This window comes from Gavia stellata, chromosome 2, assembly GCF_030936135.1.
Source record: "Gavia stellata isolate bGavSte3 chromosome 2, bGavSte3.hap2, whole genome shotgun sequence".
Taxonomy (NCBI): domain Eukaryota; kingdom Metazoa; phylum Chordata; class Aves; order Gaviiformes; family Gaviidae; genus Gavia; species Gavia stellata.
The window spans coordinates 110,432,296-110,449,797 of NC_082595.1; the positions used below are offsets into that span (position 1 = coordinate 110,432,296).

Below are 17,502 nucleotides of genomic sequence, written 5' to 3' on the forward strand. Positions count from 1 at the left end.
GAGGAGCAAGGGAAGATGGGGAGCTAACTTCTCTGGCAGGGACTTACTGCCTGTCTTCGGACAAAGCAGGTAGGACTTCAGTAGTGGATTTACAAGCCCGAAGACTGATGATTTGATGCACATTTTCAATCGCTCCAAGCTCAGAACAAGATCTGGTCCACTGGATAGTTATAGGAGATGTTCAGGGAGCTGGTTCGGGCCTTTCTGAGCCTGAAACCTGAGCTGGTGAGCAGGAAACATCAAAACAAGATATGGAGACGCATGCCATGGAGAGCTATCCAAAAGGAAATGCTGTGGATTTGTGTCTCTGCATCCCCACCATCTGGCCCTCAAAAATGGCTTTATGTGCTCTGCTGCCCAGAATTGACACATCAAGACGGGTTCCTACAAGAGCACATCTGGAAGAGGGTACACCAACGACACATGTTCTTCAATCTTAGTGATTAAGACAGCCTCCGAAACAGGAAACACATGAGAGGCTTGAGCCCACACCTCCCACTGCTCTGGGAAGCATTGCAAGCAGCAAGGTGGATGGGTGGGACAAACCCATCCCCATCTCTGCTACTGAAGCTGTTTGTCCTAGGATACTCCATAGCATACAGCCCATAGGATCCTATATCCATATAGGATAACCCCTGCATCCCCTACAGCCTTTGCCTGTAGCTTTTAGTCTCCACTCTGAGAACCCCATCAATAAAACAAAAATTTATTTTGACGCTCTCTGGTTGTCCTGCTATTTTGACTGTACACGCACTGGGGCAGAGACTGCCCAACATTACATTGGCACAGCACCTGCCATAATGAGCTCTGGTCTTGGTGGGGGCTCCACGAGCTCCTGAAGTACAAATAATTACTCATACGAATAATTATGTTACAGTGCGGACAATACGAATTCTACTCCTCTGTACTGTCATGCACAATAATACAGATGTAAAAGCCCTGGTGTTTAATTAGCAGGCTGCAGCCTTTTATAATATTTGATACTTTTTTTAGATCTACCCAGATGTATACTTAGAGCCACAGAACACATCACAGACAACATTTTTCTTTCCTTTTTTTTTTTTTGTGATTTATTGTAGTGCAGGAAACAAAATTGATTTCTTTTTGTGTTTATACACTTTTTGGAACTGTCAAAAGGAAGTATCACATTACAATCTTTACATTTTCTCACTAAAATTGTTTCAGAAAATAGGCACTATAGGTGATATTACACATTGCTGTGAAAGTGGGATTGTAAGAGAATTACTGATCTTATAAATTCACCATTTTCAAAGACATCAAATTACAGGGTTGTGACAGTTAAGATGAGCCCAACCATGCCTCCAGAAGTCAAAGCTCTCATAACCGGAGCAAATTCATTAACCCAAGAAAATAAACACGTCTGAAGGCATTAGCTATGCAAAGCAGTTAGCAGGTGCAACCACCTCCTAATTCATCCTTTTAACAGCATTTCAAGCCAAATTTTTAGAAGTTTCTTTTCTCTCCAGATTACAAGATTGCAAGGAAACCCAGTGAGCTGCACAGAGCAAGAAGCTGCATTTGCCAACAGGTGCAATTTCTGCCTCTACTTTGGCTTTTAGTGTCGGTGAATGGGAAACTGCTCAGATTACGGAAAGCCGACCCAACAGGTTCCCAAATCTTTATGCGCCGATGCTGTGGGCGTACTGCAACACCTATTAGGGTTGTCGGTCTTTTTCCAAACTCCCTAAACCAAAGTGGAGGTGGTGGAGTAAGCGCAGGCTATTTCTTGATCCCAATAGGGCAGGAAAGCCCTGTTCCCCCAAGGCCGCAGTATCCGCTGGGGTTCTTACTGAGGTACTGTTGATGGTAATCTTCGGCGTAATAAAACTCCGGAGCCTCCCGGATTTCTGTTGTGATGGGACCAAAACCACCCTCCGTCAATACCTGTCAAGAAACACGATGGAAAGCCATTAGTGGTTTGCTGGCTTCTCTGCTGGTGAATGATGTTAGGTTTTCTCTCAGCAGGAGCCACAGACATATCTCAGCGCTTGGACCACATTTGCAGCACATCCCTGAAAGGCCTTTATCCTTGCTTTCGTGCTATTTTGCTAGGAGACATTGCGGGCACCAAAGTAGGCATTGGTGAGAAAAGGTAGTGCACCCTCCTGTTTTAATGGCTCATTTGTTTAATTTGCCATGGCCACACGTTCATTCTCTCCTCTTTATTAACCACGCCAGGCAGGGATGTGGTGCCGTCAATGAAAGTGGAAAACAAATGTTAAAGGCAGCAAAGCACACTTTGATCAAGCCTGGCCAGCTGCCTTGCAGTGTCCAAGAACTTTGAAACGTACCATCCACCCCACATGTCCCTACGCCAAGAAGAATTTCTGGGTGAAATTTTAGCCCCACTGATGTCATTGAGAAACAAGAGCATTTGGGCTCTTTTCACACAGTCGCTGCAAACTCATTCTTCAAAAAGAACAGTTCCATCATGACCAGAAAGGTATTTTTAAGGCAAATTATGGTTCATTTCTGAAAGATTTGCCAATACGTGGACCAGGAGCAATAATCACTTTGCACTAAAAGAAGGAGGAATGTGGGTGGGGATTTTAAATTAGACTTTAGTTTCTTTCTGATATCCTCTAACTGAATTTGATGCTCCTGAAAGGTTTCTGACACAGAAAATTTCTTTTTAACATGGCTTGCCATGACATTTTTCCTAGTGGATTTTCCTTTTCTAAGGAAACTGGTAAGCACCAAGATTTTGGAGTCAATTCTTATCTCAGTTGGGACACATCTTCAGTTGCGCTCACTGAAGGCCGTGATAACCTAATAAGCACTTTAACTGGTGCCAAACTACTGTTGCAAAGTATACTTGTAAAGCACTGGGCATAGATAGAATTGCATTGCTATCAGTCAGACTTGACAGTAAGGTCAACTGTAAGAATGAAGGGTTAGCATTTAAGATTACCAGATAAATAAGTGTTCTCTCATTATTCTAATGAATAAAACCCCTAAAAGAAAATCATCACACAGAATCACAAAACCAGAGCTGGTAGACCTGTAGTAAGTCATCGAGTCCAACTTCTTTCATCATGATACCACAAATGAAAGCTGCGTTACTTCCAGCAAACTTTGTTTAACTGTTCCTGAAAGATCCTCGGAGATGGAGATCCTCCAGTTTCCTCAAGGAGTCCATTCCAATATTTACCATCCTGTTAGAGTGTTTTTCCTAAAGCCTAGCCCAGTTAAGCCCACTACTTTCACTTAAACCCACTATTGTGGTTGCACTCATCATGGATGTGGAAAGGAAATCATTCCCTTCCTCTTTACAATAGTCTTCTACATACTTCGTGGCTGGGCAGAGAGAAAGATGACATGTAATGGAAATAATGCTTCCTCACAGCATTAGCTAACAGTTAAATAACAAGTGATTATTTGGGACCAAAAAGCCTTTGAATTTCCTACAACAGGGTTTCCTAGATCCTGCCTCAGCACAGCTAAGTACCAACCACAGTCAGAGATCAGTTGCTGGACTTTGTAGAGCATTAGTCTGATTTATTCTGGTAATTTCACTGTCTGGAGGATACATTTTGCTGTGTTCAGTTCTCAATCAGGAATGAAGTAATAAGATTGATACAAAATCCATGACTGGCCTGTCTGGGGAGTCCGTGAGTTCCCAACCCTACATCTAAATTCTCAGCGTAGGTTGGGATGATGTCGACTAGTTAATTCACTGTATTTGAACACAGCAGGGTAACAAGTCCAATTTCACAGGAATCCAGCCTTATTTCCCCATGTAAAATCCCCAAACAGTGTTTCTCATCTTTGGGACCGGTCTGTCCCAAGGGAATCAGATTATTTACCCGTCAGATGTGTGAGCAAAGAAGATAAAAAATCTGAAGGTATGTATCACAACATGTTGGCAATAGCTAACACAAAGAGGTATCAACACAACCGCTTTTATAAAGCGGTATTTCACTTACTTTCTAACCTTCTTAGCAAAGAAAAGCACTTTTAAAATTATCTTCACTCTAGAAAGATGGCACAAACTCTGTCACCATGGGCATTAGTCATTTACTTGCTGCTGTAAACGCATGTAAAATTGGCTTCCCTCCCCCCCTTAACTGAGTCATGAGGATGCTGCTGGAGGGATAGATATTTTTCTACTGTGCAAAACAGTATTCGTTACAGATTTTTACCTGGGACTTTTCCATCATTGGCCTAATTTTGTCAGTTAGAAAATCCATTCTGTTCAATAACATACCACAAGAGGGCATAAACATCATTTATCCCTTTCAGAATTACTAACAGTCTATTAAAACACTGCAGGCTGAATAAAGCAGAAGCCCAAGACAACTCATTATATTGCACTTTGGTCATTAGCAAAAGATACCAGCACTGTTGTCAGAAGCAGCAGGAACCCCAGGCTCCGACACTCTGCCAAACACTACCTTGAATGTTTTGATTTTAAACGGGAAAATATTTTCCTCGCACTGACTGTGTCGATGCAAAGATGAAAACATCACTGGGAAAGATGATGAAGTTCATGATGCGCTGGCTCCGGCAGGTGTGAATCAGCCCACTCTTGATTGATTTCCTGCCACCGAAGCAGATATAATTTCATGATAATCCTGTTCTAGCAGACTTTTTAGTCCTCGCTGTCTCAAAATTCCTGAGCCTTCCGACGTGACCTCCCATTACCATGCTGCAGCAAAAAAGGGCTACTGCAGCCTTTGCATGAAGAAATGGGAAGGACCAAATTAGGGAGAGTGTAATTAACCCCTGGGACCTTTTACTCAGTGCAGGAGATTTTTAAGGTACTATTGGATCTATTTCCCCCCAATATTCCACTCCAGTTCAAAGACAATTAATTCATGAATTCATTCAAGGGACTTCTGTGGCTTTTGTCATAGGAGAGATCACACTAGAAGATCACAATGATCCTTTAACTGATTATAATCCAGCTGAAAAAACCTGGTGGGTTCTACTGGCGAGAGGCCAAACCAAAGCAGAACCCAAATCTCACCCAGCTGTAGAGGGCAGAGGGGACATGGCCAGCTCAGTCTATCGGGATAGGTGCTGGAGCAGGAACACATTGGAGCCAGCTTTGGGAACCTCAGCGCGACTACCTTTTTAAACAACCTGAACTTCCAGCTCGTAAAAGATTTTGTGTGATGAGTTTCCTACTTTATTATAGGCTGTGAAAGTTGTTTCCTGTTGTTTGCTTTAAACTTGTTGCCTGACCATGTCATTACATCCTCTGCTGCAAAAAATAATTCCTTATTCACTCTCTCCATGGTGATCTTGATTTTACACCTCTGCCTTAATCCTGCTCATTCATTTCTTCAGCAAGCTTCACAGGCTTAGACTCCCCACTTCATAACTCAGGTCAGCCTTCTCGCCCTTTTCTGCATCTTTTCTGGTTCTATTTTACTGCTGCACCGAGATGGGGTGACTGGAATTGCACTCTATTCAAGATCACCATGGATTTATTCAGTGGCGTACTTACATTTTCTCTTTTATTCTCCACCTCTTTCCCAGCAATTCTTAGCATTCCACTTGCCTTTCTGACCTCTGCTGAGCACTGAGCAGACGTTTTCAAAGAACCATCTGCAATGACGCCAGGACCTCTTTCGCGGGCTAATTTAAACCCTATCATTGTGTCTGCACTTGACTTTTATCGACATGCAATTTCAGCAGCTATTTTATTGCCCAGACAGTTGATATTGTCAGATTCTTCTGCAACTTTTTGTAGTCGTGTCTACTTTTGCTTACCTGGAATAACTCTATACTGTCAGCAGATTTTGGCACGTCACTATCGTCTGTCTCCCTTTTCCAGCTTTTACGAGTATATTGAACTGCACAGGTTCCCAAGACAGGCAATTGGCAATCTCCCTTCACTGCGAAAACTGCCCAGTTATTTGTACCTTTTGTTTCCTATCTATAACCAGTTACTTATTCAGAAGAGAAACTTTCCTCTTATTCCACAGCACCTGGCTCCCTTTTATGCACCGGCTCTCTTGAAAAGACTTTATTATATGTGCAAGACACGAGTTACCTCTGCTAAAGTCACATCAACTCTTCTCTGAAATACTGTATTCTAGGTTTGTCTGCTAACTTCTGATAACTCAAGCGATCTGCAGCATAAGAGATCAGACCTAACTTGTCTATAATTCTGCTGGATCATCTTGGAGCTACCTTACGCACCGAAGCAGCCCACTTTTCATTTCTTCAGTAGCAGGGCCAATTTAAATCACAGCTTACCTAAGATGCTAGTGTGAAAACAATTTCCCATTGAAGTTCTTTTCATACCTGAAGCCGACCACCACCCGGTTGCACTGACCTGCCACTGTTCCTATCAATGATTTGCCCTGAACCTCTTTTGCTGTAGCTTGAACTTGAGACAGGTCCTCAAAATTATAACCACGATCTGGTGTGAGAAAGCCCCAAATTCCTCAGCTGTGAACACAGGCATGAGGAATTATTTAGCTTTTTGCTACGGTATTATCTGCATCAAGTCCTTAATGGACAGCTCAAGCTTTGGAGATGCATTGTCTCCAGAACTGATTCCTAAAATGCTCAGCTATCCTAAGGAAAAGGTATTAGTGAATTAGTGAACTGGAGCAATTATTTTGGGTGCACATTTGCATCTGTATTTGGACTTGTGCAGCACATAATGGCAAGAAGTAATTTTCCTCCTGGTGGCACCAAGACTGGAGGTGTGCACCGAGGCACCGTCTGGAGCACTTGCACAGCAGATATTGGGCCATTAAAGAGCCAGTGCTGTACATGTGAACACTGCATGCGTAGGACCAGCAACTGGCACAAACATCACTGTCGGTAAAGATGTGAATTTGGACCCACAGGCTTGGAAACACGATGGATTGCAGCAAAGGGGAGGTTTAGAACATGCCAGCGGAGGTTTAGACTGGATATTAGGAAAAACTTCTTCACCAAAAGGGTTGTCAGACATTGGCACAGGCTGCCCAGGGAGGTGGTGGAGTGCCCATCCCTGGAGAGATTTAAAAGACGTGTGGATGAGGCGCTTAGGGACATGGTTTAGTGGTGGACTTGGCAGGGTTAGTTTAGCGGTTGGACTTGATGATCTTAAAGGTCTTTTCCAACCTAAATAATTCTGTGATTCTATGATTCTATGAAATGAAACCCTATATTTTTTCCATTTGAACCCTACCAGTTGGTTACCCAACTGTCTGCCACTTAACCCAGTGCTACCAGTCCCACCTCCGCTGTAGCGAGGGGATCTCATGGCAGGCAGATGCAGTTAGAAAGATTTTAAGGGATGTCCTAGTAATTTAGAGAGATGGTATCATCTTACAGATGTTCTCATTTTTTAACTTGAAGGCCATGCACTGGGTCACTGGGACACAGCAGAGTCTGCATGTTAGCGAAATCGGTTTCTTCCACTGGCAGCTAGGTGATACGAAATGCTGTCCTCAAGAGGGGAGATTATATGGTAGACTGCCAAGGAATAAACCAAACCAGTGTAACCACAGGTTGCTCTTCACTTACTCCCAAGCAACTGTATTTAGCACGTGATACTGCTGCACTTTGAATTGCTACTGCCCTCTGAACTGACAGTAATTGCTGCTTCAGCTTTTTGTAGCCAGCTGATTATATTGAGCCAAAGTATGTCAAAATATTTAATCATTTGACATTACAGCATGGCAACAACACATTCAAGGTGTTTGGCTCCTTGTTTATATTCAGATGGAAGTAGCTAATACTTGGAAAGTGCCTTAAGAATTTGGTATGAATTGTGCCAGAAAAGCATGATTCCCTTGTGCCTCCAAATACTTGAAGGAACAGAGTGGAAGCCACCAACACTTTTGATATGTTGTGCTGTAAATGCATCGTTCATGGAAGTTTACAGAAGGGACTGAACCCACTTATAAATTCAACAAAAAAAAGCTTTAAAATTGGTTTTGTTAAATGAAACCATTTAATTTTCTGAGCAGAGGCATTGGTAAAGCAGCAGAGTATTAATTGGTTTCAAGCATTTTGTGGCTTCTAATAAAAATAGCATCATCCTGTGTTTGATTCAATACGCACTTTAAAAGCGAGCTCACAGCCTGTCCTCAGGCCGCTGCAATACCCAGTTTGTCTCGTGTCTCAGCAAGGGACACGAAGCTACTGTATTTCTAACGGGCCCTCTAAAATCACTGATGTTGAAAATACTGCAGAGTATCTTGACACCTGTGACAGCTTGTGCTTCTGTATCATCATTCATCCTTGATGTAAAACTGTAAGGCAAGTAATCTCACAATGCTGAGTGCTCCGCCAGGCAGTGCCCATTTAAAATCTCGAGGGCTACCCCTTTATTATATTGGCTACTCAAAATTTCATGTCATCAGCAGCAATACTGACATTCAGCTCTGTTGCCAAAAGCACTAAGAGTTAAAGGAGCTGCACTATTTCAGGAAAAGGCCTGCAGGAATTAGTTGCAGGGACTCGATCCTCTGTAGGATGGGAGTATGTGTACATCCTAGATACATGATTACTGTGATATTTTTAACTGGAAAACAAATCAACTGACTTTGCCAAGTTTGTGGATTAGTTGCTGGCAGGCTTGGGAGCAGAAATTCAGCAATACATGCTCACCTGTAGATAGAGTAACTATCTTTGGTCCCGAGGAAATGAGTAGCGTGAGGCCTCAATAATCACAGAATCACTACGGTTGGGAAAAGACCTGTAAGATCATCAAGTCCAATGTGCAATTAAGAAAGAATGTCTTATTTTCTCCTTCATTTGCTAAGTGTCTCCTTTTCGGCAAGACAGCCTGCTCTGCAGTAACACGTCTCAACGATATATTATTTTAAATTGTTTCCTTTGTGCTGCCTTCAGCAGGCAGGAGCACCTCACTGGTAAACACTCAACTGTTATTCTAGCGAATATTAAAATCCAGTTTGCCGTGCCGGGTCCAGTCTTCTCTATGTCGCTTACTGATGCCAGTGACCTCTACAAAGCCCTCGAATGGGCTGAAATCATGTCTAGCTGGTAAAATCTGCATTCACATCCATGTAGGTGACCTCCTTTTGGAAATCATGTGTATATCCACAGCGAGCTGGGCGGGAAGAAGGATCCTGCCAAGGAAAATCTGGGAGCAGTGGCTGGCAAGTGCTGAAGTCTAACCCCAGCTACCACACCAGACAGCGGCATGGACTGGGACCAGATACCCACATTGTCGTGTTTCCATTTACCTCTCTGCACAATGGAATGAATGATATTGATATATTTGATAGGTGCTGCAAGAATTGATTAGCTCATGTTTTGCACAGGGCTTTGGAGCGCTACATAATTAGCTAATGCTTGCACGGGGCTTTGGAGTGCTATATAATTTCTAAGTATTATTAATATCCTTTCAGGGAAGCTGTCTAGTTTCAGAACTCACTTTGCAGCGTGCCTCTTGCAAATCGGGCAGGACTGAAACCGTGAATGATCAAAATTATGTTGGTATAAATTCTGCATCCTTCATAGTGTGTGCATATGGCTCTAAGAGCAGCAACGGTGAAACCCATTGACTTTACAACTTGCTTTGGTCTTTGCTGTAGTAGAAAACAAGCTGCTGTGTGACTACGTTATAAATCTGAAGACATAAACATCCTATAAGGACTAGACATAGCCTGGTCAAAGAGGAGAAATGCTGTTAGATGGGCTTGTTGGAATTGCTTATGCGAGTGCATTCTTCCAGTGGAGCACAGGGAATATGCAGATAAGAAGGAAATGCAGTAGAAACTTAAAGATGGTGGTGCAATGTGCTAAGCTGAAGAATCTTGATTCTCATCTATAAAACTGCAGAACTGACTTTGTCAGAGCTTTTGCCTATTGACATATCCACACCCACAACAGATGATGTCACCTGATTTGACTAAACCGAATCTAGCTCGAGACACAGCTTCATGAGCCTTAGGGGAAAGCTGCATATATATATACAGTCTGTTCCGTTGGTTTGAAGATCTGCTTTCTCTGAAATGCTTTTTGCTTAAATACTTAGCTTGAAGGAGGCTGTTTGGTCACTCATTCCTGCCAGAGGGGAAAGAATTGCTGGGCTTGGCTATAAATCAGACCTGCCAAGGTAAATCACAGTTGGCCGATAGCCTGGCTATTAACATATCTGAGGCTCCAAGTGGTTATGCTCAGAGGGTCTAGGAAGGATCAGGAGTGCAGTTAGTCTGATATTTCCTACTATTTTACATCTGAATGTACTTCCTCGTTGCCCACAACAATCAGCTATGCCAGCTGAAATGGCAGATTTATACAGACAGATTTCTTTGCACCTTCTAGCAATGGGAAAAGATGAACATTGAATTTGTCCTAAATTGTATTAAATGGAACTGACAGTGAAATAAAATCTGCAATTCTATTTTTTTTCCTGATGGATACTGATCCTATGAACATGCATAGAAAGGAAGTTGTATGCTGCTCTCCATCATATCAATCTAATTCTGGATTCAAAGCTTTTGCTCCAGATACTGACTGGTATAATAGGATCAACTTGACCCACAGTCTTTATAAGCTTGACCTTCAGAGTAGAGCTTCCTGAACACCCATCCTGCCTTCTCCTGAGGGAAGAAAGATGAAAGAGAAGAATGGCACCAGGGGGCATTTAGGAGGTATAGGAAGATAACATTAGCAAAGATAAAAGACATCTTGCTCAACTAGCATCTGGGAACTAATTAGGTGTTGAAGGAGCCATTGAGAGAGATGGAAATTCTGTTTGTCTCGCCAATTTTAACGCAGCCAAACAGCCTTTTACTGTACATCCTGCATGGATAATTTATGATGGCTAAGAAAAGATATGCCTTGTTCTGACTTTCAGTGATCTAAAGCTAAAATCTATTCCGCGGTTTGAGACAGCAGACTTCTTCACTAATCACTCTCATCCATAACTCATCCATTACTCTCATATTCCTGAAATGAAAAATGCCCAGGTCCAAACTGAGATAGGGTCACCGATAACAACCACCGCAGAATCTGCCAAGCCATTGCAGACCAGAACTGGTATCTCCACATGGTGCAGTCCTGAACGATCCTGAGAAGCTAACTTGGGTCCAAAAGCAGTGTAATGGTAAGATCAGGCAAACCCATGCTGCTTGTGAGCAGAAAAAAACACTCCACATATAAATATTGTGTTGACAAGACTTTACCACTTCTATTAGCTTGGTTACCTCTGAACCATGCTGCTTTGCAAAGTGCAGACTAGCCTGTGCGATGCACGGTATTCCCTTGTGTATGTATCCTTTGCAATAAATGGAAGTCATGGCAATTATTTTTCATTCAGGGGAGTTGCAATGTAAAAATGTTCATTTCACATATTTAAGGTAGAGGGCTCAGTTCAGCTCTACTGTTATATTGCTGTCATTTTATTTTTCTCACTGGAGCCAACACTGGGTTTATATCAAGTATTTCTTCCACAATATATAGCCATGACAGTTTCTCAGGAAAACATATGAATTTTTAAGAGGAATAAACAACTTATCTTTTCCTAAACTCATCCTAAAAACCCCAGAAATTACTTCTGTTGTGATCGGAGGGGAAAACTTTCAGACAGAGACCAAGCATGAATATTTACTTCTGAAATCATAAAAACTGGTATACTGGAATACCTGAAAGAAAATCCTTATAATGGAAATTGTTGGGCGACCTGTCAACTCTGCCACTTATTTTGCCTCTAATAACAAGCTCTGTTTTTCTATTCAGCCTCTCGGGACCGTCAGTGTGTAATGCTAAACCATCTCATCCCAAAAAAGCTGGGAGATGATTTGCATTGTGCTGCCCACCCTCTTTAGAAGATAGAGTTGTTATCGGTGAAAACTCTGAGCCTACTTCCTAGAGCTGCAGGACTATCATCCGGCTCGCCTCCAACTGTCCTGGTGACTTTCAGCAAAGCAAATGCTCCCAATTTATCTTTCTGTTTCTGTTTCTCATTCTTTAAAATGGCAGTAATGCTACTCATCTTTTTTTATTCCAGCTCTGCAGGGCACACGCTGTTTCTTACAATGGCCATATGCGCACCACTTGGCACAACGAGGAGCCTGACCGAAGTTCAGGCTCCAGTTGCCACAGTTAACACAAATATGAAGAAAGTTATCATACAGTATGCATCACAGCTCCTAGGTCAGCTGAGAGCACAAAGGATACTCTGGCCATACTGAGGTGAAGGGGATTTTATTGATACTGTTCGTTCAACCAAGCTTTCACGCAGCCCCAGGAGGATATTCTAGAGTGGAGAACGACTCATCTTGAACGCTTGCCACTAGACTCACCTACTAAACTAGCTGTTGTCACCATTAAAGTATTTTCAGTCTATACTGGTGGTTTCTTATATAAGGAAAGATCTCACAGGAATCTAGCATGGTCCTAACACTACTAGCAATTTACAGCAAAATTACTTGTTATGCTATACATTAAATGTTCTACCCAAACAGAATCATAGAATCATAGAATCATTCAGGTTGGAAAAGACCTTTAAGATCATCAAGTCCAACTGTTAACCTAACCCTGCCAAGGCCACCACTAAACCATGTCCCCAAGCGCCTCATCCACACGTCTTTTAAATCCCTCCAGGGACGGTGACTCCACCACCTCCCTGGGCAGCCTATTCCAACGCTTCACCACTCTCTCAGTAAAGACATTTTTCCTAATATCCAGCCTGAACCTCCCCGGCGCAACTTGAGGCTGTTTCCTCTTGTCCTGTCACTTGTGACTTGGGAGAAGAGACTAACACCCACCTCACCACAACCCCCTTTCAGGTAATTGTAGAGAGCGATAAGGTCTCTCCTCAGCCTCCTCTTCTCCAGACTGAACAACCCCAGTTCCCTCAGCCGCTCCTCATCAGACTTGTGCTCCAGACCCCTCACCAGCTCTGTCACCCTTCTCTGGACACGCTCCAGCACCTCAATGTCCTTCTTGGAGTGAGGGGCCCAAAACTGAACACAGTATGCGATGGATGGGCTCATCAGGTATCTCCTGTGTTCAAATGCAGCTTAGGAGGATGGGATGATAAACAATGCTGCTTGTCCCTGGGAAAGGAAAAAATCAACACCATGCTACTCTGGTTTTCTTGAAAAGTAGGATTTCATTTATACTCCACATATAGGACAGGACTATACACCACATAGCACAGCCAAGTGTCTAAAACTGCCTGGGTAGTCTGTCCTTGTCTTTCCCACAGAGATAAGCACAGAATGGGAGAAGAGGAGCAAAGAGCTTGGCTACCTCCATCGGGCATCAGCAAGCAGAGAGGAGATGGATCCAGCATGAGATTGATGCGGACACAACGCACAGTCTGACCCACTGCACGTCAAATGAGACGTAAAATGAGGTCCTTCCCCACAGTGAAAAAGGCAGGGGGGACTTCTCAGCAGCAGATCTCAAGGATCAGTGCAGCTAAAGTTTTGTGAGATTTCCAACTAAAGTTCCCACCCTGTTTTGAAATGGAAACTGTACTCTTCTGTACCGAAATGTGTGTTGTCAGACAGCTGCTGCATTTCCAGCTGGGATCTTCCAGGCCTTTCTGACTGACCAACTGAGTTTGGTGGAATATTTTCTGGATTTTTCATCTGTGCAACAGATCACAGTCAGGTCGACCGCTTTTTAAAGTAATTTGGATCCTTCAGGATGACAAATTGTTTCTGTTATCGAATATATGCATAATTACTACTAAAATTATATTTGAAATGGTTACTAGGGAATACAATTTTAGCCCATACCAAGGACTGAAAAGTCAAGAGAAAATGAACAGAGCATGTTTTAATCAGAAGATAAGTAGTTTTCCAGCTACTGTAAATAGAAAAGGCTGGAAGAACGCATGCGACAAGCAGAAGAAAGTGTGAGGAGGGTAAAATTCCACAGTGTTTTTGCTTTGGACTTCAGAAGGTAGTGAGTATGAGATAGTGTGAAATACAAAGAAGCCTTTGTTGTTTACATCTGAAGTTTAAAAGTGGCACAGTGTGAATAAACAAAGGATGTTCCATGAAACACTGCAGCAGTGATGTACTCGCTCCGTTTGAGTTCCAGAAACGGCATGTAAATAGAGGCATCGCCTTCTTGTTTAAAAAGAGAAGGAGGTAAACTTTAAAGTTTGCCTTCCAGAAAATCTCATTTACCCAGCTCTTTAGGTTTTTGATAGGCTTTTAAGTGGTAGAAAACACACAAGCTTAATAAGACTAAGATCTGGATCGTTTAGGATTTTCTTTCAGGTTGGTTAAGCTTCTTACTAACAACAATAGTACACATGCTTTTGGAAACCTGAATTAGCTCTTTGTTATCTTTTCTGGAAAAAAGTTTTGCTCTCAAGTACTGGGATAATATCAAGCAATTTATTTTTTGTGCAGACATGAATAAACCATAGTGCCGTGATAGTTCCACGAGTTAACTGATTGTTTTACAGGAGGATGCATCATGATCATTGATAAGGACAGAATCTAAAGATACATAGATTCAGTTAGATATTCAGAATGGTATTTCACCTTGAGCAGTTACGTAGCATCGAACGTGATTCAAGTTAGTTATGGTATCAGTACATAGCTTTCAATGCAAAGATCCCCCTATATTTGACAAATCTTTGATCAAATTTGATTTTAATTCAAAATATTGTAACCTATTCCTATGGCATAGATAGAGGGTATCTTTTGATGAAGGTAAAAAAAAATTGTTATGGTTTCAGTTTGCTGTATATGAGATCTACACTGGAGCCAACAGATGAAAACACCTTTTGAATAAGCATGTACGATCCTGGGAACTTCCATACAGATCGGTTTGGTTTTGCTTATTTGATGCTGAAACCAACTGGTCTCAGAGCGGAAGGCAGGGTAATGCTGTCAGCTATACGCTTCATTTGTATTGCAGTCAACTCTGCGTATGCAAGGCAGCTCAGGGTACCAGAGATGTTCAGGAGGTTGGCAGGTCTGATAAAAGCCTGATGGGAACCCCCATCCCACTGGATTGGCATCTAAAGGCCAAAAGATGCCTCTCCAAGACATCACGAATGTCACCGTGACACTTGTGCATCTTGCAACAGAATTGAAGTCCAATAAGTTAGCCCATGTCCCAAACCAGACAAAAGTGATAAACCACTAAAGGGAAATGGGCACATCTGGGGTCAAACAGAAGCTGGTGATCTACTAAACCCCATGTCACTCACTGCATCACCCTGCTAGGGCCATATCTAAACATACGGTCCTCTGAAATCAGCTCCACAAAAGCTATCTAGGAAGATTAAACTGCCAGTGAGTTACTAGCACAGCTGCACATGACAAAATAGGACACAATTAATCCAATTTCTCTAATCTCTACCCACCTATGGAGTCTGTAGTGAAGGTTCTGGTATGAACTGTGGAAATCAGACTTCGTTTTCATAACAAGCTGGTTCACCAAAGACAACCTAAAAAGATTTGAGTTGTTCTTCAAGCATTAATATCCACTTCTTGTCTGAGTGCCCTCAGAAGCAGATGGCTTCTGCTTACAAGCCCACAGACTGAAAGCACAACGATACTCTTGAAATCTGCAAATACGTGGCAAAGAAATGACGCTTTGGATGCTAACTAGAAAAGTAGAAATATGACCTGTGCCCTTTGCAAAGCAAGTTCACTTCAACAGCCCAAGCTCTGTGCATATTTATTTAATGCAATTATTTTCCTTCTACAATTTTGAAAACTGGTTACGTGTGCCTGCAGCAAAACTATTTTACAAGAAGAGGCGAAAAAATGCACTTGGCCAGAACATCAGCTGCAAAACCAGCATAGTTATGTCTTTCATGCCCTCTGCCAGCTGCCAAAAATGCTGAAAGTACAGCAGCATTCAAGGAGGGGTGACAACAAAAATCCTTCGTAAGGGAACAGGGCAAATCCTACCACTTCAGCTCCTTCACACACCATCCCTGAATAAGCTCCCCCTGTGTAGCTGTGACCAAACTGCTTCTGAGCAGACTAGAAATCAATGTATTACAGGGGGCCCATTGAGCTATCTTCTAAGTCCACGTACCTTTAATTAGCAACAGATTTCTTTCACAAGATACAGTGCTTTTTTTCACGAGCTATAGTGATTTCTTATTAAAGAGGTGCACCTCAGGCTTACAGAAAAATAGCAGTGAAGGAGACCTCCAGAGATTCTTTTGCTTATCCACCTGCCCCAAGCTCTACCTACTTCTTCCTGGAAGAGTTTAGCTACAAACTGCTCTCATATATGTGATTAGCAATTCTCACCACAAACATAACCCACAGGAGGGGCTTGGATGTTTGAATGAGATTCACAGTCAGCAAGTTAATTTGTCAGTAAGCTTAGAAAATACAAGACCATCTTGGACTTCAGGGTCAAATTCCACTCGTCATAGAAGCCTCCTAGCATCGATGAAATGGATTTATGCGGCTGGAAAGGAGATTTGAATTTGGCCATTAGTAAAACAAAATACCAAACTGATTGTGGCTGGAGAGGAAGCAAAGAAAATGCAGGGAATGCACTTTACATTTCAGCGAGAACCTGGCATTTGCAGCACATCATCTTCCTGCCAGCTACAGAACAGCAGTGACTTGGCAGAGGTTGGATAGCCAGATGTCATCCTCATCTGGTTGTCTTGGCTCGGGCTGTTTGTTTGAAATGAACAGCAAAACAGAGCGAGTAGGGGTCTTCCTGGTGCTACTTGCACGACAAGTAATAGAAGTAGGAAAGGTCTTTTGGGCGATGCCGCAGTCCTCCGAATCTGGCCTTGCTTTGCACCATTTTGTCGAATTTACAGCCCTCACCAGGCAAAATCTGGGAGGTGGAATCAGAGTTAACAGGCCAAGAACAAAATGGGATATAAGGATTTGTTTGACAGCTGTCTCTCTTTGGGTGATGAATACAGAACAAATGATCTCCCCGCGTACTTCCCCAAGGCAGCTTTGAACACATTTCGGCACTCAGAGTCCTGGGTGCGTTTCCCGGTGATAAAATGATGCAGTTATATTTCTTTGTTCAAATGCATTGCTATGTCTCTCCTCCACTGTGAATTTTCAGTTGTTTGTTTTATTTAAGGAGAGAGATCATTTGTTTTCTGAATTTCTATTATATTACCCTAAATAATGGCAAGGAGAAAAACATCAGGGTAGTTCCCGTCTAAAACCTGCTGGCTTTCTAGTTCATAGTTATTTAAGCTAGTACAAGATGCACTGATAAATACGGAGGTATGCAGTCTAACATTACATATTCCTCCTACCACATGGCCCTTTAGATTCAGCAGAAGAGTCGAACTAATGGGCAAATGCTTGCCAGGGTTTTGATGTGGCAGCTAAGCCTCAAATGCCTTTAGACCCAGGATACGAAAGAGGGAAGTACATACCGTTCTTGCTAAGACCCCACGTGACTGACCTTATATCAGAAGGAGAATTACTTTTTAAACTGCAAGCCTGACAGCGCGCGCGCGCGCGCGTGTGTTTGTATACACGTCAATATGTGTGATAAGAAGGCTGCTTTGTGGCAAAACCTGCCAACAAACCCATTTTTTTGTCGCCATCTGCTAGGAAGAGAGCAAGCACCTGTTAG

At 42.5% G+C, this 17,502-nt stretch overlaps 1 protein-coding gene across 1 annotated transcript in view; it reads right to left on the bottom strand.

Annotated features, from left to right (window-relative positions):
- Positions 1-1,074: 1,074 nt before the first annotated feature.
- Positions 1,075-17,502, bottom strand: part of MSRA (methionine sulfoxide reductase A) — a 295,481-nt gene continuing 279,053 nt past the window's right edge. The window contains exon 6 of the mRNA XM_059835372.1: positions 1,075-1,905. Coding sequence (XP_059691355.1) covers positions 1,741-1,905 — 165 coding nt within the window. The 3' untranslated portion in view covers positions 1,075-1,740. The remainder of the gene's footprint in view (positions 1,906-17,502) is intronic.